This window comes from Drosophila montana, unplaced genomic scaffold (assembly GCF_035044405.1).
Source record: "Drosophila montana isolate Dmon_TW-CO22-7 unplaced genomic scaffold, ASM3504440v1 contig_3218_1, whole genome shotgun sequence".
Taxonomy (NCBI): Eukaryota; Metazoa; Arthropoda; class Insecta; order Diptera; family Drosophilidae; genus Drosophila; species Drosophila montana.
Genome location: NW_026998098.1, coordinates 3311265 through 3333599, shown reverse-complemented (window position 1 = coordinate 3333599; position 22335 = coordinate 3311265). Strand labels below are relative to the sequence as shown.

At 39.9% G+C, this 22335-nt stretch overlaps 2 protein-coding genes across 3 annotated transcripts in view; one reads left to right on the top strand and one right to left on the bottom strand.

The window, feature by feature from the left end:
- Positions 1-98: 98 nt before the first annotated feature.
- Usp10 (ubiquitin specific protease 10) overlaps positions 99-22335 on the bottom strand; it is a 28259-nt gene continuing 6022 nt past the window's right edge. Inside the window, exons 1-7 of one of the 2 annotated variants that reach the window (XM_064689721.1) lie at positions 9448-9572; positions 5492-7697; positions 4907-5159; positions 4749-4835; positions 3771-3938; positions 3480-3708; positions 99-3422 (exon numbers count right to left, since the gene is read on the bottom strand). In XM_064689721.1, coding sequence (XP_064545791.1) covers positions 3061-3422; positions 3480-3708; positions 3771-3938; positions 4749-4835; positions 4907-5159; positions 5492-7697; positions 9448-9451 — 3309 coding nt within the window. In that variant the 5' untranslated portion in view covers positions 9452-9572 and the 3' untranslated portion in view covers positions 99-3060. Of the gene's footprint in view, positions 3423-3479; positions 3709-3770; positions 3939-4748; positions 4836-4906; positions 5160-5491; positions 7698-9447; positions 9573-22335 lie in introns of those variants that run through there. The other variant, XM_064689720.1, reaches the window with a different exon arrangement.
- Positions 16925-22259, top strand: LOC135433581 (monocarboxylate transporter 12). Its single transcript, XM_064689722.1, has one exon. The coding sequence runs from the start codon at positions 18246-18248 to the stop codon at positions 20715-20717; it is 2472 nt and encodes an 823-aa protein (XP_064545792.1). The 5' UTR covers positions 16925-18245; the 3' UTR covers positions 20718-22259.

Sequence of the window (22335 nt, the reverse complement as noted above, 5' to 3'; positions counted from 1 at the left end):
TATTTAAACTTTAGTTAGTACAACTTTTTCAATTCGTTTGTTTCTGTTTAGACTAAATGTGGGCTAATATATTTTTTGCTTTGATTTTTTTTTATCAATTTCGCTTGGTTAACGTCTTTGAATGTCTTAATATTCGTTTCGTTTTTTTTTTGTTTTCTATTTCTATTTGTATTTGTGTTGAAGTTTGTATATTCAAAATTGCTTCGTGTTTTTCTTCTTCGTATTAGAAAATTATTACAAAACATTTAACTTTAACTTTAACGTTAGGTTTGCATGCCGTTTATTTTTTATTTTTAGCTTACTATTCACTTAATGTTGTTTTGTTTATTTTCTTGTATGTATATCTTATTTGTTTATCGTATTTTCGATTATACGTTTAGTAAGTGCACTTGCCAATTCTCGTTTATTTTACTTTCATTCCTTCTAGGGTCACAACATTTATCTCAATAACTGGAAAACAAAGGTAAACAAAAATTGTCAGGCAATGTCAACACAATGATTCTTTCCATGATGATTCGGCTTAAACAATGATTAATTTGTATTTAGTTAGTCACACAGCCTTAGAAACTACTTAATAACTAAAACATATATGAGGGCAATCAAATTTGCCGTAGCGCCAAAAGCCATATTAAAAGAAAAGGCAACAAAATTCGCATAAAACACAATTTTAAAAAAAATATAAAGGTATGAAAAATTTGAAAACTAATTTAATACAATCAAATGTAATATTTGATGTGAATTTACAATTGGGTTTCTGGAGTATACCATTAATATATAAAAAAAAAAAAACAAATGCTTGACAAAAATATATAACTATTACGTCTTTAGTTTCGGTTGCTTTTTATATACGCGATGTATGTTAAACATTTTAATTTCGCTTGAAAAAATATATGTAAAGTGAAAATTTCCACTAAATTTCCATCGCTTTGACATTAGTTTTTTTTTTGTATTTTTTTTTCTCTTTTTTTTAGTATAAATTTAATTTATATATATATGTATGTATGTGTATGTATAATTTTGTTTACGTTTAATATGTTGTTAGCTTGGCTTTAAACTACAAGTCCTAATATTATTGTTGTTGCTTTTGTTTACCGTTACTTTATCATGCTTCTTAGTTTTTGTTTTGCTTTTCATATATGTCAGTTTAGTTTTTATATATATATATATAATTTTTTTGTAATATTCCTCGTATTTTTAGGAACCTATTTGTAACTAGCAAAGCGCAGACGCTGTAAAATTTCTATAGAAAAAAATGTTTTGCTATAATTTGGCTTACAATTAATTCATATATGTTTAACATCAAAATATATGTTTCTTAATTTACATATATATTGTAATATAGATATATATATACATATATGTATGACAATGCATAACATTATATCCATATTATAATATTTAAAGGTTTCTTGCTATTTTTACGATCGAATTGCGCTGGCATTTACTTGAGTTTCGAGAAGTTTCAAATAAACATCATTCGTAATTTTAAAAAGAAATCAATAAAAAAGATTTTGCGCCAAATGTAAATTCATAAAATTTTTAATCTTCCTCTTGTTTTTCTGAAACTGTTTCTTTATATAAGACAAACTAAGTGTGTAACTTTTAGGTGCGGATTTGCCTATGATTACATTATAGTCCTAACAATCGTAAATCAGCGCATTTCCTTGCTTTTTCATAGATTTTTCTCGTTTGTATATATAGACATCGATTATCAAATATAAAACTTAATTCAACAAAAGTTTGTAACTAGTTGTAAATAATTTTAACAATATCCCTTTGAGAAGTCACTGACTACACAAAAGTATCAAAAAGTTATTGTTTTGGACACTAACTTCTTTCATGCTTTCTTTTTTTGATGTAATTTTATCGAATTTTAACATTGGCACGTTATTTATAGTATATGTATGGTATATGAATTAGAAAATAATATATGCATGTGTATGTATATGTTTGCCAGCTAATTTATATTAACTCCATATGCAACTAGAATTCTTGATTAGTTGTAATTGTTAACGAAACATGAAAGTTGACAATGTAGTTGACATAACTCTTAGCATTTCTTATAAATAAAAATTATATTTTTAACTATATGTAAGCCAATTCCACGATTTGTCGCAACAGACAATAAAATATCATAATTGGTGCAAACAGTTTTCATAAAAGTATATTTATATATATATATAATTATATGAATTTAAAATGAATTTGGGATCTAACTAAGCAACAAACTATATAAATTATAAAATAATCGCGCTAATTTCCTTTTTTCTCGTTTCTGTGGTTCACTTATTTCGACTTATACACAAAATAATGCTATGTATTCATGTGTTTGCATGTCTTGTATTGTATACAAAAGATAGATTTGTTTTTCCTTTAAAGCATATTCAAAGCATTTCAATATATATTGTGGTTTTAACTGGATGCAAGGCAGATTGTTTGCTCTGGCGCCTAAATGCATGCTATAAACAATTACAAAGAAAATTAAACTCTACAATTTTAGTTATATATGTATCATATATGTATGCTACGTATGTACATATAGAGCTCTAAATGTTTGTCATATCGAAGAGGTCTACAACTATCTATTATATGCACGCTTCTGCTTCTTTGTGCCATTTTGAATAGGTTGAGGCGCCAAATGGGATTTACAAATATTGGCTGGCTCAAATTTATGAAACTTACTTATATAGTATATGTATATGATAATTTGCTCGCTGTTTAGTTTAGCCATACCATGCGCTAATTTTGTACAAAGATTTCGTTTCAACGAATTGTTGGTTTGTTTGCTTTCTTGCACAACTAAACTGTTATCAACTTAGGGCTACGGCTAAAGCTTACCAACTAGGAGTTTTTTTGTATTTATTAAACTTAGACACACTTAGACACACACGCATTCACCACACAAATACAACTACCATTCACACGTACATGCGCTTTGGACTTTGGGCTTAAACATAGGCATTTAAATATATAATATAACCGTTCAAATTGTATATGCATAAAAAATCAAACTCTGGCATGCCCTTAGGCTGGGTATGCCATTATTTTGACAACTTAGTTTCATTTATTATTCGCTGAGTTTGCAGCTGATGTGGTAGATGCGGCACTGGCCGAGGCATGGGCATTGGTGGCTCCTACTGTGCTTCCAGCGCCGGCGCCATTGCTCGTCTGCATCTGTGGCAGGGTATCGAAACGGCGATAGTAGAGTAGATAAGGCACACGCGGCGTGTGCGGCTGCAGCACTTGCTTCTCGCCGATCGGCTTCACTGAACTATCATCGTAGCGCAGCCAGCTATTGTAGCCGGTATGAAACACATCCGTTATATAATGACCCTTGGAGGCTTCTTTGCCGTCGTGATAGACCACAGCGAACAAACGGTAGGCGCGCTGCTTTTGCGATGTCTTCTTCGATCCAAGTATCTCTGCGAATAGGTTTTACACATGAATCCAACTCCTTGAGGCATAAAATCTTCACTTACTGGCATCGATTTTGAGTTCCACTGGGAACTCAACCTTTTTCAATATCTTTGTGCAGCCATCGGACCTATAGTCAAAGTATTTTAAATGCAATATCAAAACGATGGGCAACTTTTCCAACGTCATTTGCTGCCAGGCGACCACCTCCTGTTTGGTCTTGCTACCAGTGACGCCCTCCAGCTGATCACGACCAACGAGTATCTCAAGAGCCTCCTTCACTGAAGCGGCTTTCTGCAATCGCCATACCAAGAGTATTTACCACAATCATTTTGCGAGACACGCATCCAACTCACCTCAATGTTTAGTTGCAGTGTAAAGAACGGCTGTATAACATCCGTAGAGTGTTCGCCTTCGCGCTGAAGTCGGGAACGCAGTTCTCCACGAAAGATGTCGCTGAGCGGGGTACGTCCAAAGTCCGTCTGGCGAGTAACGCTGCCCTTGTTGCGATTATTGCAAATCATCTAAAAGTAGTCAATCGTTCCATTCAATAACAACTCAAGTGATCCGATCCAATCAAGGGTACTTGTCTCGGAGGTAATTTGCATTTGTTTAAATTAAGATCCAAATAGACACAAGCACAAGCACTAAACTTCACTAACTTTAAATCTCATATCGCATAGAAAGGCGATATTAAAGAATGGGTGGAAGGAGCTGAGAAAGCAGCTCTATAACAGAGCGGGAGAGCAGGGCGAGTCACAGAGTAGAAGATTTATCTAGCTATATCAGAGCAACAATACCCTTCATTATATATATTGATATATATATATATATTTTAAATATGTATACAAATTCATATTTGTAAAAGTAAAATCAAATTGAATTAAGTACTTAAGTACTGCTGCAGATACTTATAACTAATTGTACTTATATTGAAAGCAAGTTGGATTACTGGTGGGAACGGGGATGTTATCAAAACATAAAATAAGTCTTTAGAGTGTATCGTATTGTAGTCTCAGCGTGTTTTCAGAGACAGATACACGGGCATTTCGATAAAGCTAAACTTTGCAATCCAGAAAATATATGTACATCTTGGGGTTCTGTCTCTTACATTTTCTTGTACAATTTTAAATAACGTCTATCGTATTGTACAATCTCCGAGATTAGCGCGTTTTTGACAGACACACGGACAATTCAATAGAGCTTAACTCTCCAATCCAGAACATCTTTTGGGGGTGGTTAATGGGGTTCTGTCTCTTACATTTTCTCGCACAATTTTGTTTTTACAGAGCATTCAAATACTACAAGTAACTGAAATAAGTCAAAGTACTTACCTGCCAAACATCTCCGCCATCCTCGGTATCTTGTTCCTGTTCCTCGCCATTTTGTTGGGCATTTGGCTTTGCAATCAACTTGATAACCTATTGAGAAATTCATGCATAATATTAATAAATAAATCCCATTTTATACAGCAACACATAATCGACCCTACCTCGAGCATCTCGTCGTTGAGCTTGTTGAGCACATAGCCCAAAAACTCTTCGGCATCCTCTTGTCTGCCTTCCACGTGCTCCTCACGACTGTCATTCCACAGTTTGTATATTTCAGTGGGCTCAAAGGCAAGATCGCACTGCAAATCAACGCCAGCAAACTCATCCTTGCCCTTAATCTGGGCAGCTTTGTTGTTATTCAAACGCAAGCGGGTACCGCCAGGCAGTGATGAAAAGTTGCTCATAAATGACATCCTACGGAAGAAAGAGAAAAATGAATTAAGATCACGGTTTAAATTTGTAGAAAGCAATAAACATGTGCGTGCATGCAGGTGTACATGAAGTCATCAATGGGTAAATCATGCGTATACACCAAGCACCTGCATCGGACTAGACGTTAAGCAAAGATTAAATCCAAGACGGAGAAAACCAGTGCACGCCTGAGAGGCCGATGCCAATTGTTATGCCACAGGCGTAACACAGACGCCAGCTGGTCTTGGCGCCGAGGCGTCTGTTGACTTGCCTGTGGCAGCGGGGTGGGCTAATGGTGCAACTGGGTCATGGGTTATGCGTCACGGGTCACTTACATGGCATTCACGGTGGGTGTCTTGACCTCGCTCAGCACCGCCGCCTGCTTGGGTATGGAACGCATCAGATTATAGAAAGGCGAACAGCCAAGCAGCGCCTGAAGTATGGAGTTGATATAGCAATAATTGGAACGATTAGTCAGACCACGCGGCCGCAGACTGACGGGCGCCAGATTAGTTTTTTGACGTGTCAGAAATTCAGCATATTTGTTTGTCCACTCATCTAGTTGAGCGGCACGCATCGGCTCCGCTTTCAGCGGCTTGACAGCTGCAGAGGCGGGAGCAGCCACGGCGGGCACTGCCTGTGCCGAAGCCGCCGAATACGAGAGTGTGCCGGGTGTGATAAGCGGCACAGTTGGCGCTGGCACTGGCGTTGGTGATTGCAATTGATGATGATGCACGCTGGGCAGGCTCTGTGTTGGCGGTGTTAATGGCAGTTGCTGCTGTGACTGTTGCTGATGTTGCTGGGCAGGCAATTGCTGTGGTTGTTGCTGTGGTGGCGCCAGTTGCAACTGCGGCTGCTGTTGTTGCTGCTGCTGCTGCGGATGATGTTGCTGCTGCAGCTGCTGTTGCTGTTGCTGCTGCTGTTGCTGCTGCTGTTGCTGCTGCAGATGCTGCTGATGTGGTTGCTGCTGCATCTGCTGCTGATGTGGTTGCTGCTGTGCCTTGTTACCATCATAGGGCGCCACTTTGGCCACAGGCTTCTTGTTGGAAAACAGACTGGCCCACGATGGTTGTCCGCTGTCTGCGCTGGTGTTGTTCTGCGAGGCAGGCGGCGCTGGTGGCGCCAAATTAAGCGCCGGCTGCACAGACACAGGAGCTGCAGCTGCGCTGAAGGATGTATCTGCACTGAAGTTTTGTGTGCCGTACTTGTTCTTGGCTCCATAGTTCACATAGGATTTGGCAGCTGGAGCGTATTGGTTATGACCATGTTGCTGCTGTTGCTGCTGCTGCTGTTGTTGCTGCTGCTGAGACAGCACAGATGCATTGTTTGTGCTATTTGACTGACTTTCAGTGGACATCTGTTGTTGAAACTGATGAGGCGTTGCTGTTATGCTTGCCGTTGAGGTAGTTGCTGTTGTTGTTGCCGCATTGTTGCTGCTTAGCTGCTGCTGTTGCTGGCCACTGATTTTGCGCTCCAGCGGCGGAGCTGTGCTTGCCACAGGCGAGGAGGGCACTTTCATAGTGCCATATGTGCGCATTTGTGGCTGATTATTATTGTTGTTGTTGTTGTTGTTGTTACTGTTGTTGTTGTTACTGTTGTTGTTGTTGTTACTGTTGTTGTTGTTGTTGTTACTGTTATTATTGCTGCTGCCACTGTTGCTGTTGTTGTGGCTGGTTTGGTAGTGCTGCTGCTGTTGCTGATAGTGCTGCTGATTGGTGTAGGTTTTAGTAGGATGACTGTAGATGCCAGCATTAACACCGGTTGACTGCTTATTGAAGCCGCCGCCAACACTTGGTGGTGCAGCTGCAGCACCACTGGCAGCAGCAGCAGCAACATTAGCGCCGTTGTTTACAGTATTTGGCGAGGCAGTGACCGCCACCGACTGCGTGGACTTCTTGTGCTGTGCGGAGTTTGTCCACGACATTGTCTTGGTGGTTTGTATGGCAGTGTCGCTGCTGCCCTGATGGTGATGATGATGTTGCTGTTGCTGTTGATGATTGTACTCCGAGGAGTATTTGCGACGCACTTGCTGTTGTGAGTTGTTGTTGTATTGCTGCTGAGGTGGCTTGCGCTGTTGCTGCTGAGGCGGCTGCTGCTGCTGCTGCTGTTGTTGCTGATGCTGATGGGCGTGTTGCTGCTGTGCATGTTGCTCACTGAGACTGGGCGTGTGTGCTGGCTGTGTTTGTTGCTGTTGTTGTTGCACCGGCGGCGGCGGCGGCGGCTGCTGCTGCTGCTGTTGCTGCTGGGGCACAACTGGCGAAGTTTGTTGCTGCTGATGTTGCTGCGGTGGCGCTGCAGCTTGCTGCTGTTGCTGCTGCACCTGCAGTTGGGGCGCTACAGTGGCAATGGATACTACCAAATTGGCTGGCTGTTGACGTTTATCAAGTTGCTGCAGTTGCTGCTGTTGCTGTTGATATTCAAGCTCAAATTGCTGCTGCTGCTTCTCGCTGTTGGCAATCAGTGTCTCATCCAAAGCCGCCTCGTTGGAGCTGCTGATGTTGTTGTTATTATTATTGTTGTTGGTGAGCAGCGATTTATCAACTGTAAAAGAGAAGAATTTCCTGTGTTCAGTAAACTTTTAGATAAACATAGCCCTGCTCCAACAAAAATTCCCCTCTTCGTTATCAACTTGAGTTTTATCTGTTGTGGCTTCTACAACTACACCAAATACGCCCAATTGTTGTGAATAATACACAAAATAATTTACAATTTCTTCATAATTGATACCAATTGATGTCATATAAGATATTTTTATTTGAATCGGATGTTGCTGTTGTTGCCGAAAATTTCCCGTCCCTAAATTTTGACTTGTATTTTAATTGATTTGTTGTTTCTTTTTTATCTCGAAACTGAAGACTTCAATGGAGGGCAACAGTATGTAAATAGCAATGTGGATATTGTGTATTTATTATACAGTTCAGAAAGTAGCTCACAATATCAAAAAGTCAATATAGATTTAGTACACACGACGCTAATCAGCATAGACAATAGAGATGCGCCTGACCGACAATAGAGGAAATAGAATAGAACCAGGGAGCACTTTAATCGGACACGTATAACAGCAGCAATAACAACAACATTAGAGATAGCTGTCGCTAAATAGTCGCCGCACCAACTGTTATTATTGCTCGACGATAAGGCATGCCACATATCGCTGACTGTTGCTGTCCAATCAATTTGTTGGCCATTGCAGCAAGTACTCTATAACAATACTTAATCCATGTCCGTTTCAAGTGTGGGCTGCACCCCCTCGGAAACAGAGATAGAGAAGTTCCATAAAGTTCCGTTTGGACGAGCAACATTATTATTATTAGAGTAAATCACAATCGGTGCCTCATACTGTGAACTCATTTCGGTAGCTGAACTTTGTGCCCTCTCTCTGATATGGGCCTTACGATAAACCCGCCCAAAACATGCTTGTCGATAAGGTGGGTACTGCCTGTTATCAAGAAAAGAGCAAAAATAATGCACACGTGATTCGGGGAAGTCAACGAAGCGATGCTGTTGTCATTGCTGCCTATTTGTCATTAATAAATGCCTAATTAATAAACCCAACTGATACGAAATGCGAGAGAGCTGCAGCTCTGGGTCTTGCCCCAAGTACTTACAATTACGCGCTGTAAATATTAACACTTGATAAGGCCCTAGCCACAACGGGCGTCAAGAGGGGCGACGCACAAGGCTGTTCACTCTCTCATGGCCACGGGCCATTGAGGTGCGGCAGAGACTGTGAGAATATGGGACGGCAGCTTTAAGTTTGCACAGCTGAGGAAGTTAATAAATCTCGCATTAATAAAATATTGCACTTTCACAATCCTATAAAACATATAGTAATTTTTCCCACGGGAAGTACTTGGGTTCAATACATTGAGTACACAATCTGTTTCTTGCTGCTGCATGACTGAATAACATGATCTGAGCTGAGAAATGTTTACCTTATGTGATGAAGCTTCACACTAAGAAGGAATTTAGGAACAACTGCGTGTGGAAAGATCTTTGTGAAAATGTATCTAAGCTGAAATCCGTCATGGATGAAGAATTAAGTCAAAGGTTGTATAACCGAAAGATCGGTTAGGACAGCGGAATACCAGAAGAACTATTTAAACATCGTAAAATAAAAAAGTGTGTGGGACAAGAATCTTTAAATGCACACAGCTTTTCAGCCATTTTCCACGTTTGGGAATGAAATTTGAAGAGGAAAGAAACCATTTGAGTGCTCGCCTAAACTATAAACGAAAGATATTGTGGTATCCACATTCCGAACTACCACAGAAATATATATAATACGTACACATAAGAAAGAACAGGATTCCAGTTGATTACGCTGGAGTAGAGGACAAAAAATTTCCAATTATGTATTCGATAAACTTAATTTCTTAAAACAAAAATAAAATCATGACATAATTTTCAACTGCACTCGGATCTAATACGAATTCAACTGCAAAACTTTCATCCTCTGGCTATGCTGCTGCTTGACAATTAGTAAGAAACAAGCCTCTCATTTGCCACATGGCCGCGTGCCCCCAAGAAGGCAATAGACGATTAGAATTATATTAAAATGTGTATGCACCATTAACAATATCTTTGAGCAAAGCTATTTAAAATTTTATTAACGCCTATATCATAACGAATGCTTTCAGTATACAATTAAAATGCGGTGCTAAATATTATTTACCCCATAACGTCAGATGACAAACACAGTGAAAAAAAAAATAGGCAGCAGGGCCGCCAGACGGAATCGGATTTCCAACAATAGTAGAGCAGCAGAATTCCGAACTCAATGTGTTAATTAATTTCAATTAACATCTAACAAGCGGCCAACAATAAATACACACTCAAATGATAGGAGTAAAAACTGGAATAGAGCTCTCAAAATTGAAATGAAAATTTGAGAGAGCAGCTTTATGTACGGCAACAATTAGAAACCACTCAAATGCAAATTATACAAATAAAAACTATAAGTTATAATTTCAATCGTTCACAGTCCAATAACAGTATAAAACAGGCTAGATGCAAAGACTATGAAAATTATTATCATATAAATCGATCTTTAGAGTGGCTCAACATTAGTCTTCGCTCCAAAATTGCTTGAGAACTGTGGAAGATCAAGCTTTTCCTGATTTACCATGCGCCCAGTAGGAGTAGCCTTTTAATCCTAGCACTTTATCCGACACCTGCATACATGAGTATATAATTCAAGTTTCAAATCTGTAACCTTAAGAGCGTCGAAGTTAATACAGGGACATTTTCTATATTTGCAATATAAATCTGAAAAATGAAATGAAAATTAATAGAGTATTCACTCGTAATGCGAATTGCATGCAAATTATATTAAAAAAACCTAGAGACTATAATAAAAAACTGGGCCAGGGGAAGTGTCAGATTTGGTAGCGACGATGAGCTGAGAGAACTGCAGTATGACAAGGTTGGCTGGATAATTACAGACATGAGTGCACAGGTAAATTACAAAAAGCAACAACAATGAGAGTTAAACATGTTAGGCTAATAATAGCAGACAGCAACAAAAGTTGAATGCAACAATGCAAAACAAGGAAATCCACAACGGCACGAAAAAAAAATCGAAAACAAACGCGACTGTACTTTTCTCTTACACGTGTAAGCATTGGCCAGGGGCGGAGTGGAGAGTTGCATGGTAGTGGAAGTGAAAGAGTAAACAGCATTAGCACAGTTTGACGTCTACGACACTTGACTGGACAAATTCGCTTTCGGTTTCACTATGAAAACTGTCCTACAGCCAAGCATGCACATCATATCATATGCCAGTTATACATTACGCAAATGAATTTGCGTTTCTCTCGATACAATGCGCTACATTTGAACAATCGAGATTTTGTAATCGTCGCTTTTGTTGTTGTGGAAGTCTATTTGATATTTAATTGATTTTTCTTTCCAACAAACTGACAAAACGGGGTCATCACCAACTGGAGAGCAGCCCCCAAAAGCGGGGCTGTTGCTGTCTCGATTTACCGATTTTCCTCTCCCCCTCCCCTCTCAACGGCCAGTGTGTGTGGCCAGTTGTTGTTATTGAACGCGCGATTTTATTCAATTTTTATTAGCAGCAAAACAAAAAACAACGAGAACAACAACAACGATTGCCACATTTGAGTAATTTATGTTTGGCTTACAATTTACGAATTTTAAAGCCATTTAATTGATGACAAACTGGGAGAATGAGAGATATAGAGAACGATAGAGAGAGAGAGAAGTTTGCTTTAAAGCTGCAGAATTTAGTTTCTAAATAAATTTTAATTGAACCAAATACTAGAAGTGGACACCTAATACAATCAAACCAAATATAAATAAATAGAATACTAATTGAGCAAATTAATCTATAAAAATAAATAAATAAATTTCACAACCAACAAATAAAAGCTTCAATCATTATGTTTACTTCTAAAATGTGTAACGAATGAATATTCTCATTGCTGCCTATCACTGAAACCAAATTGGAGAGTAAAAAAGTAACATAAGACATGGAAAAGTTAGATAAATATGACCAAGTAGTATATATCAATTGTCAAAACATCAAAACAGGAGAACAAAGCTTAAGTTAACTGCATTCATACTTCAAAGCATCACAAAGCAGGAATCTTTAGATTAATCTTTAGATTAAAGAGTTTGTCCTGACAGATTGACTGATTGAAGATCAAAGCACAACTGAAACCGAAGCTAGACAGCTGAACTAAGATGGGTTTATGGAATACTCGAGCTCCATGAAAAACCTCAATAACGACGTAGGCATATAAGTGTGCTTCGCAAACATGACCTCACGAGCCTGCATGGCTTTAATGTTTGAGCGTCGGACTAACAACCGGGCAGTCGGCGGTTCAAATTCAGCAACAATTGTTAGTTTTTTTTTGCTTGTCTGTTTAAATTGTTCTTATTCACAACGAAGTAGGCAACAAAAATAAATTTTAAATAAACAAAAAAATTAAAAATGATTTTTTCTCAACAATAACAAGTTTTTTTTTTTGTCAACTTCAATGCTAACCTTTATTCTTTGGCAGGACCTATTTATGAACCCATATTAACTTATATAATGCATGTAATCTATCCCAATATACACAATTATTCATATTTGATAAAAAATGGTTTAGCATTACAACAAAAATAAGCCAAGCTTAGTCACATTTGAATTTATGATTTGACTCACAGTAACAACAACAAAAGGAAACAAAACAACTCAAAGTCCAAAACCCAACACAAAAGCTGCGCAACGAAGGAAAAATGTGTATGCTCGAAATATATACATATATGTATATATAAACGTATGTACTGGCAATATAAGTATGTATATCCACATACGATAAACACAAAATGACACAGCTATGTTTATTAATAAGTAAAAATGAATTATTTTAGTATGCATTTTCAATCAAAAATAATTTGTTGCTTATCAGCAGCTGGAAAAAAAAACTTGAAAGCATAATGCAATAAACAAATAAAGCGTATTATAACTATATTGCCACACGTGGTACTCGTTTTGTTGTTGTTTGTTTTGCTGTTGTTCCTGTACAAATACATATATAAATTGATAACGAATCTCGACAACAATGCGCCGTATTATGGGCGGTCGGGTTCGATGACAAACAGCAACAGCAAAATACACAAATGCGTAAACTTTTGACTGCCTGGCAACAGTTCCACAAACCTACAACTGAATGCACCCTGTTGTATGTGGCACCCTGTTCTGTTGTTGTTGTTGTCGTTGTTGTTGTTGTTGTTGCTGTTGCTCTAGCAATTCAATTGAATTCATTTGTGTCAATTTACAATAAATAATAGCCAAAGAACTGTGGCTGCCCGCAAAGTAAACAATAAGCCAAAGAAATTGCATAATTCTCTAAGACGACAAACGGCACGCGACCTTCGTCTAGAACAAAGCTAGCAAATTGCCCCTTGCACCGCCCCCGAATCCGAATCCGCTACCACCTGTCGGCGGCATACACAAAAAGCAAACAAGCGGCTAAGAACTGTAAAACGTTTTCTTATCAATGAAAGCACTAGCCAACAAATTATTTACGAGTACTTCGGCGGCGACGACAACGTTGAGGCTTGTAGCAATAAAGTGGGCGGTGAGTATATTCAGCCATTTTATGTATACCCTGTAGACATTAAAACTGATAGAACGGGGTATGATAGCTTGATGCAAATGTATGTAACAGGCAAAAGGCATCTACGAGCGCATAAAACACATATATTCTTGATCTAACTATACGAACTTGAGACTTGAAACTTTATACTTTTCATTTCATTCGATATCACCCATTTCCGTATTATCGATATATATCGATTTTTAAACAAGATTTCTAAAATTGATAGCCAAACGAGCTACAGTCCTAAAATTATATATTTATCATTTGATACGAATTATCAGTAATCGGTATCGGGTATTCATACCCTTATTTCCGTATTATCGATATATATCGATTCTGAAAGAAGATTTCTCAAGGGCTAGAACTTGCATGCAGTTTTTCGAACAGAGTATGCAGATTAAGTATACTATTTAAAAATTACCATGACTCACAACAAATTTGACAAAATATCGTTTTAAAGATTGTGCTTTGGTATTTACACACATTTCGATGTCATATTTAGGATCTGAATATTTGAGAAAGATCGAACTAGAAACAACAAAGTTATCGAAAGTTTGATATACCTTAGTTTGAGTCTAAAGAAGAAGAATCGCTGCATCAAGTGCGCAGATTGCGGCGTGCGTCCTTGAATATGTGTAAATGTGGATGTGTATGTGTTTTTGCGGATTCATATATAAATGGAAGGTCGAATGTTATTGACGGCATCTACTAGGTGCTGGGTAGAGGGTACTCCTAGTTATTTCACGCAAGAATTGTCGTTGACAAGTATCGAGTGGGGAGGGGGGCTGGTCGGACAACTGAAAGACAACTGACAGCTCGACGACACGATAAATGGGAAAGTAGCAATAGTTCCAGTTTCAGGAGCACAGCAGGGACACCCGCTTCGGCTGGCGCTTATAATGTGTGTATCCTGCTGGCATTAGCATATAAATGCGTATAACAGTTGGCACGTGGGCAGCATACGGGCAATTCCATATGTAAGATACAAAAGTATCTAACGGGTACAACAGAGGCCAACAATAACAAGTACACCTGGGAAATGAGCAACGAATGATGCGCAACGAAAGCAACAAGTAAAATACCAACGCAAGCAAAAAATATAAAAATTGCCAGCGACAAAACTGCGTCATTTTGTAGGTATCTATTGGCATAGGATACAGATGTGTATATAGCATATTGATGCATATATATGTGTACGCTATATAGTACTGTGAAAATGAGAAAAACTGAGGAAAACTCACAGCGTAAAAAATACAACGTTAAACAAAAGCGCATCGACTGGCTGGCTGAGGCGCAATGTGGCGTATGCGCAATTTCAATTTCATTTCCCTCAACAACAACAGAAACAACAAAAATTAAACAAAAACAAAACAAAGAAAATGCAGCTACGAGACGAGCAGAAGGTTGATAAAAAATTCTTGAACCGGCCCAGAGGCGATGGCATTGATGTCGTCGATACACAAAAGTATCTATAAAAGCGCATTCAACTCTTTGGCATGATAAATGAAAATTGTTACCAGACAGTTGGAACAAAACAAATGAAAGCAATTTTGGGGCATAAACTTCTTCTAAATAAAGCATATTGAATCATATTAACATTATCCGCTGTATATGATAAGATTTGGTATAGATTATGTGCTTATCTTATATACATACATAAAGCTTATGTCCATAAATATTTCACTTTATCTAAGTGTGTATAAAATTGGATGAATTGTTTTATTTATGTTAGAATTGACTATATACTAAATCACAATCCCATAGTTCTCTCTGGTCCTCTGTCCTCCCACTGTGCAGTCGAAAATCTGCGGCAGCTGCTGTTTCTGCCCCTGTTGATACTAGACGCTCAAATCAAACACCTGATGCACGGACAGTTTTGTAGTGAGATGGGCGTGGAAATGCAGCCCATGCAATAACCATGCTGCCCACATTTGGCCTAATGCCACGTGTCGGAATCAGAGGCCTGGTTTACACATCAAGTCGACAATGTGATGCATTTATAATGAGAACATACCCACAAACACTCACACAGACACACACACACTGGGCCAACATGCACAACTGAGCGGCGCGTGTGTCACTTGTGGTATAACAGTTTAGTCTTGGGTGGATATTACATTTCGCTTTGGAGAATTATACGATGTTACCAAACTAACTGTGCAATTTCCTGGCCATATAAAAACTACATTAACACGAAATAAGAGATGGGCTACTAATGCGCTAATAATAGAGCAAATCAACTTATGAAAGCAAAAAGGCAAAACATCAAGAGTTGCTACCCTCTGGCGTTGACCCACTAGTCACATGGGTGTGAGCGTGTGTGTGAGTAGTGTGCGTGGGTGTAAGCGTGTTACAATTTTTATGAATGGCATTGAACACCCACACATAGATTAAACAGTTAGTCAAATGTACATCCTATGAAGAAAAAAACGTAAGCTTAAGAGAAACTCTGATCGAAACTCTCTTAAGTTGAAACTTAACGCAAAAAGTTATCTTTAACAAACAACTGTTATAAGGCACATGTTTTTATTAGCTCAAGTCTAAAAACAATCCGTTTATTGGCCAGTAAAAACTGTGAAATTAGCACGCTTCACTTATCAAAAACAAAAAAGTCCAAAACATTGTATTATACCTAAAACCTGTTAAGATAATGCAGAAATGTTCGGTTCTTGCACTAGTTCTTTTGAAGGTCGGCGCCTAAAAGGCGGCACACCATACAAATTTTAGAGCACACACACACTTAGACGCATACATACGTAGGAAAAAGTAAAAGTTTGAAAGTCACAAGTTAACCTTTAACCTAAATCAAAACTAAGAGCAACAGTTTACGCTCTTTCGTTGCGTCTTTTATATACGACAAAACTGTTATACGAGTGCCGGTTTTTCTTGAACTAACAAAAGAACAACAAAAAGTAACGGTCATCCATGTATATTGTATGAAGGAAGACAACCCTTAAGAAAGTGCGTCATAAATGAGGGTAGTTTGCCAAGGGGGTTGCTATGCGGATGGATGAGACTCCATGCGAAGTTGTTTGTCTGAAATCTGTGTGAAGCGTAACAATAGCCAACATTCCTGCTGGCGTTGTTAGTGCTTCTGCCGCTTCTGCTTTTGTTGTTGTTGTTGTTTTTGCCGCTGTCGTTGCCAATGTGCAAATCAGCTGTTTCTGCCAAGCGCAACCCTTGCGCCGCATACCTGCAAACCAAGCACACGACGAGAGAGCGCTTCGCAAAGCCAAAGAGCGCCTTCGGCCAGGTGGCCATCGCAATATGCCAGAGAGCGGCAACGGGAGAGCGGCTAGCTTTTTGTTTAGAGAGCTTGCGCGCTTGAACTTCAAATGCATTGCATGAAAAATAGACATCGGCGAGGCAATCGCAATGTCAGCAACCGCATGGCGAGAATATCTTTTTTGTTGCAGTATTTTTTCCGTTTTTTTTCTTTCCTTTTTTGATTTTTGCATTTGTTGTTGTTTGTAATTGAAATTGTGTTTGTTGTATGAGGTTATATGTAGTTGTTGCTATTGCGTTTGCGTTCACATTTGTCGCTGGCTGTTTTGTATATCGTAGTATAACAGTTCTAGCTGCCCCGTCGGTCGGTTTCAGTCGTTTGTTGGTTACGACGAATTTTCATTTTATATCGAACAGCGCAGCAGTGACGACGACAAAGTCTGTGTGTGGTGATTTTTGTTAGTATCTCTCGCGGAGCACAAAGAAAAAAAATTGTATACACCCAGAAAATATATTTAAAAAAATATATAAATTTATGAAACTTCAGTTCAAGCTATGTTGTAAACTGCAGCTCAGCGTCATTTGCTGTACGTGTAGTAGAGTGTGAAACACGTAAGCCAAGTTCCGTGTGCACTGGTGTTGTTGGTTCGGCTGGATTTGTTGTTGCTGCTCGGCCTGTTTGTTTCGTTCAATTCAGCTTTTATCGATCACACGTTGCGGGGCCGTCGACAGCCAAAGTTTTTCTGTTTTCTGCTGACGCTCAGAATTTCGATTTAATACAAATTTAACAATCAAATTTCAATGCTTAACAAATTATACAATTGCATTGCCATTATCGACAGCGCCAACAGCGACGGCAACGCCGACGTCGACGCCGAGTACGTACAGCACCCCCAAAAAGCAGTGGTCGCGGCGACGGCGGGCAGCAATGCAAAAATGTGCCATACATAAAAGCAGCAGCATGTACAACTAGCCCCAAAAGCAAGAGTATAGCAAAACGAAAGAGTGCAAAGTCAAAGACAAAAACAAAGTGCAGCCAAAATTTGCAATGCCACAACAATAACAAAAATACAATTTTTACTTTGGTCAGTCAGCTGTATCCAATACAAAAATATACAAGTAAAGAAAATTATTAATAACAAAAAAACAAACTCATGCACAAGCACAACACAACGTGACAAATAGCAAATATCCACAAATATTTAATAAATTAAAATATTTCCATATATAGTCGCGCTCTCTCTTTCTCTCAGTCGATAATGCATAAGAACTTTAAGTAATAACAATTTAACAATAACAACACACGCACACATCCCATATAACGGCAACTAAAGCTTCGCCACTGACTCCGTGAGAGCAGAACTAAAGAGCGGCAACGCCATAAGCATTGTAGAGTGTGGGAGTAGCAGAGAGCGCATTAAATGCTGAGCGCGCGCAAAGATAAAACACAGTAGCAGCAGCAGCAGCAGCAGCAACAGCGACGTCGACAGCGGCCGTTCTAAGGCTCGCATAACTCGCAACGGCGCCGAGCGCGACACTTCGGCCACGCATAACAGACAAATCGACGACTGAGACTCCCTCTGCAACTGCTGGCGGGGGCGAGCGTGTGGGCGCGCGCAAGTGAAAAACGAAATTGCAATTAAAAGAAATTTTGCTCCGAACTTAAAGTTAAAAGCAAAAGCAGAGTGTGTGCGCTTAGGCAACTAACGGCTTATTAAAAGCAACTCAAAATCAACAGTAAAACACAATTATGGTGGACACCAATAGCAATGCGGGCACCACGGCGACTGCTGTTGGCAACTCGGCGGCACGCCTGCGCAAATTTGATCGAACCGATAGCGAATTAGCCTGCGAGGAAGCGGCACGTCTGACCTCCGAGCAGAACTATAACAGTCCCGATGATGACAACGATGAGGAGGAGGATGATGACGGAGATGGAGATGGAGATGGAGATGATGAGGACGAGGTTAGCGTGTACGGCGAATTGCCGCCACCGCCGGACGGTGGCTACGGCTGGGTCATTTGCTTCGCCAGCTTCATGTGCAACATGATCGTCGACGGCATCGCGTACACCTTTGGCGTATTCCTGAACGAGTTTGTCGCCTATTTTCACGAGGGCAAAGGCACCGTCGCCTGGGTGGGCAGTCTCCTATCTGGCGTCTATCTAAGCGCCGGTCCCATCGTTTCCGCCCTGGCCAATAAATATGGCTGCCGTGCCGTCTGCATCGCTGGCAGCATCATTGCCTGCATTGCCTTTGTGCTGAGCACATTCAGTGGATCCGTGGGCATGCTTATGGCCACCTATGGCGTCATGGGCGGCTTTGGCTTTGGCATGATCTATTTGCCCGCTGTGGTGGCCGTGGGATACTACTTTGAGACGAAGCGTTCTTTGGCCACGGGCATTGCCGTGTGCGGCTCGGGCTTTGGCACATTTGCCTTTGCCCCACTGGCCACCTACTTGCTGGATGAGTATGGCTGGAAGAATGCGTTGCTTATCTTCGCTGGACTGATACTCAATTGTGCCATCTTTGGCGCCATGATGCGCCCGCTAACCTATCCCAAAAAGAAGAAGGTCAAGCCACTGATGCAGCGCATGTACGAGGAGAAGCAGATGCAGCTGGAACGCGGCTCGTTTGCGGGCTCACATTTTATGGTGCAGTTGCCCGACGGCACAATGGAGCGTAAGTTAAAATTGCCACTGAATGCCGATCCTGGTGTCCATTCCAGCCTCAATCTGGAGCTGCTGGCCCAGCAATCTGGAGGACTGCATCCGGTCTCAACGCTGCCCACCATCACTGAGTCCAAGGTGGTGGAATTGAATGCTCAATCCCCTCCAAACAATGGCGCTGCCGATAGCAATGGTCAACTGTCCACGCGATCTGGTCGCCGATCGCAGCGCAACTCGGAGAACGAGCACAGTCCATATCAGTCGCAGGATGCGATGATACGCAATGCCTCCCAGCCCGCCTTCCTCGCTGGCGATCACCAAAGTCTTCCCAAAAACGGTTCGGTGCCATCTTTTAGCCGCGTCCGTAAAACATCCGGCAGTGAACGTTACCAGCCCTCGCTGGCAGCCATACGTGCCTCCTCCCGCGCAGACATCGAAGCGGGTGCCGGCGCCGACTTCAATACCTCAAAATTGTCGCTGTCCCAGCGTCAAGGCAGCTCAAGCGGCAGCGGTGGCCGCATGGTGCGTCCCATGTCACGCAAAGACATCTTCTACTCCGGCTCCGTCACAAATCTGCCTCAATATCAATCCCAGAAGTCTCTCACAAATTACCGCAACTCAGTGCTGTCGCTCACCAAGTACGAGAAGAGCATGCAGAGCATGCGTTTGGATCCACTTGCGGAGGCGGACAAGCATCGTGAGGAGTACGATCTGTGCCCGTGCCTGTGCATACCCGACTCGGTTAAATCTGTTGTGAACACCATGTTGGATGTGAGCCTACTCAAGGATCCCGTCTTTATGCTAATGGGCGTCTCCAATGTATTCGGCATGGCTGGATTATATGTACCGTTTGTCTACCTGGTGGATGCGGCCAAGGAGCACGGCATAGACAAGAACGATGCCTCAATGCTGCTGTCCATCATTGGCATCACCAACACCGTGGGACGTGTGGCATGCGGCTGGGTGGCGGATCTGCCACAGGTCAATTCGCTGCTGCTTAACAACATCTGCCTGCTGATCTCGACGGTGGCCGTCACATTGACTCCACTCTGCTACAGTTATAGCGCCTATATAGCTATGTCAATCGCCTTTGGAATTGCCATTTCCGGCTACATTTCGCTAACGTCAATTATTCTGGTCGATCTGCTGGGCCTGGACAAGCTAACAAACGCCTTTGGCCTGCTTATATTGTTCAGAGGATTTGCGGCACTGATTGGCACACCGCTGGCGGGCTTCATCTATGATATAACCCATACCTATGATCTGCCCTTCTACATGGCGGGTGGACTGTTCGCCTTGTCAACCATAACCAGCTTTTTGGCGCCCTGTATGAAACGCTTTAGTAGCTCGGATGAGACGCCAGTGCATCCCGAGACGCTGACGCCCATCGATGAGGAACAGGGCGAGGATGCTGAGGAGGAGGATGAGGATCAACCAATCACCATAGTGCCCAAGATCATCAAAACTCTGGCCAGTCCACAGAAGGAGGAGCCGCCACAGCAATTCTACGCCACCCAACAGAAACCATTAACAACAACGGAATCAAAGCTCTAAGCAACAAGAATTTAAAACAAAGCAGAAACACAAACAAATAATATAAATAAATTGATGAAAGAGATTGAAGCGGAATGTAAGAATGAAAGCGTATGAATAAGAATAGAGTGCGATATTTTTCTAGCAACTTTATACAAAGAAGAGCCAAGTCGAAGGAGGAGCACAGGAGCACAGCAGAGCCGAAGAGTAGGAGCAGGAGAGCAAAGAGCGCACCAGTTTAGGCAGGGGCAGGCCCAGGTCCAGGTCCAGGTCCAAAGCGAAAAGTATTGTAAAGAGAGCACACAAAGAAAACTATATACAAAAAGCGCATATATATACCGTTTATATATGTATATAACGATACCGATACCGAAACTATGCCTAAGCAACTATTCAATATACATACAACTAATTATATACATATGTTATAGATTTGCTTGATGGCAAAAAGGAAATTCAAGAAAACTTGGCTTAGCTTCGATAAGATTGTAGCAGAGCTCTGCTGCCATATATAAATATTAGCTATATACATACAAATATATATAGAAAGAAAAAAAGTAATAATAATAATTACACGCTCATAAATGGAAAAAAAAGAACAACTATAGAAACTAGAAACTTTGATAAACTCTGATTGATTATAGTTTCAACTGTTATACAACAATAGCAACAACAAAAGCAAAAACTAGATTGTAAACTATTTTTATTATTTGTTTGATAAATTTTACGATTTTTAAAATACTATTATGTACCATTACTATTATTATTATTACTACCATTGCTATTGTATTTGTTATATGTATCATAATAACTCTCGATCTATATTATTACTGCTATAACTGTTGTTGTGCATTCGTTGTTATACCGCAAGTTTTTTAATGTGTCATACGGCCTAGTTGTAGTAGGAAAAAACCAAGTAGCAAATAGCAGAAAAAAACAAACAAATGTAAACCTTTCTATGGTAGTAGTTAGTTATTTTTTCGTATGTATAGAAAGAAGGTAAAGCGATAAACTTGTAAGCAAATTAGGAGAGGAGCAACAACTATTAAAAACACAATGCTAACTAATAAATTTTGTAATAAAAATTATTTTAAAGAAAAAACTCAACAAAAAAAATGAAATTGTTTTCAATTTTATCTAATAATGTAGCTTAAAACAGTAAACAAAAAACAAATGGAACATTTTATGGCTCATATTTTGTACACTATTGAAATTCAAAAATTTAAGCAAATACTAAGACAAGTCCCAAGTCCATGACAAAACAAATTTTTAAAGGCTTGTGCGTTTTGTTATACACAAGTACTAAAACTACAAACAAAATATACATATAGATGTGTTATATATATTATATATATTTTAAAGCTAATCAAATGTATAGTGTATACCACACATAAAGAGCAACAAATGCAGTTTTACACCATTTACACACACTTACACATGCTCCTAATTGATAACCAAATAAAACTGTTATACGCATCAAAGAATTATTGAGCGCTGAGCTATGCAAGCAAAATGAGAAAACAAAAAAATAAAAAATATAAAAAAAAAATATGCAAACACAAAGCAAAGCAGAACAATAAATGTTAGAATAACAAAAAATAAAATAAATAATTTTTGTCATATATATTTTGAGAACTTG

Coding starts and splice junctions, on each gene's coding strand:
- LOC135433581 (XM_064689722.1), top strand. CDS start 18,246: ATGGTGGACACCAATAGCAATGCGGGCACCACGGCGACTGCTGTTGGC.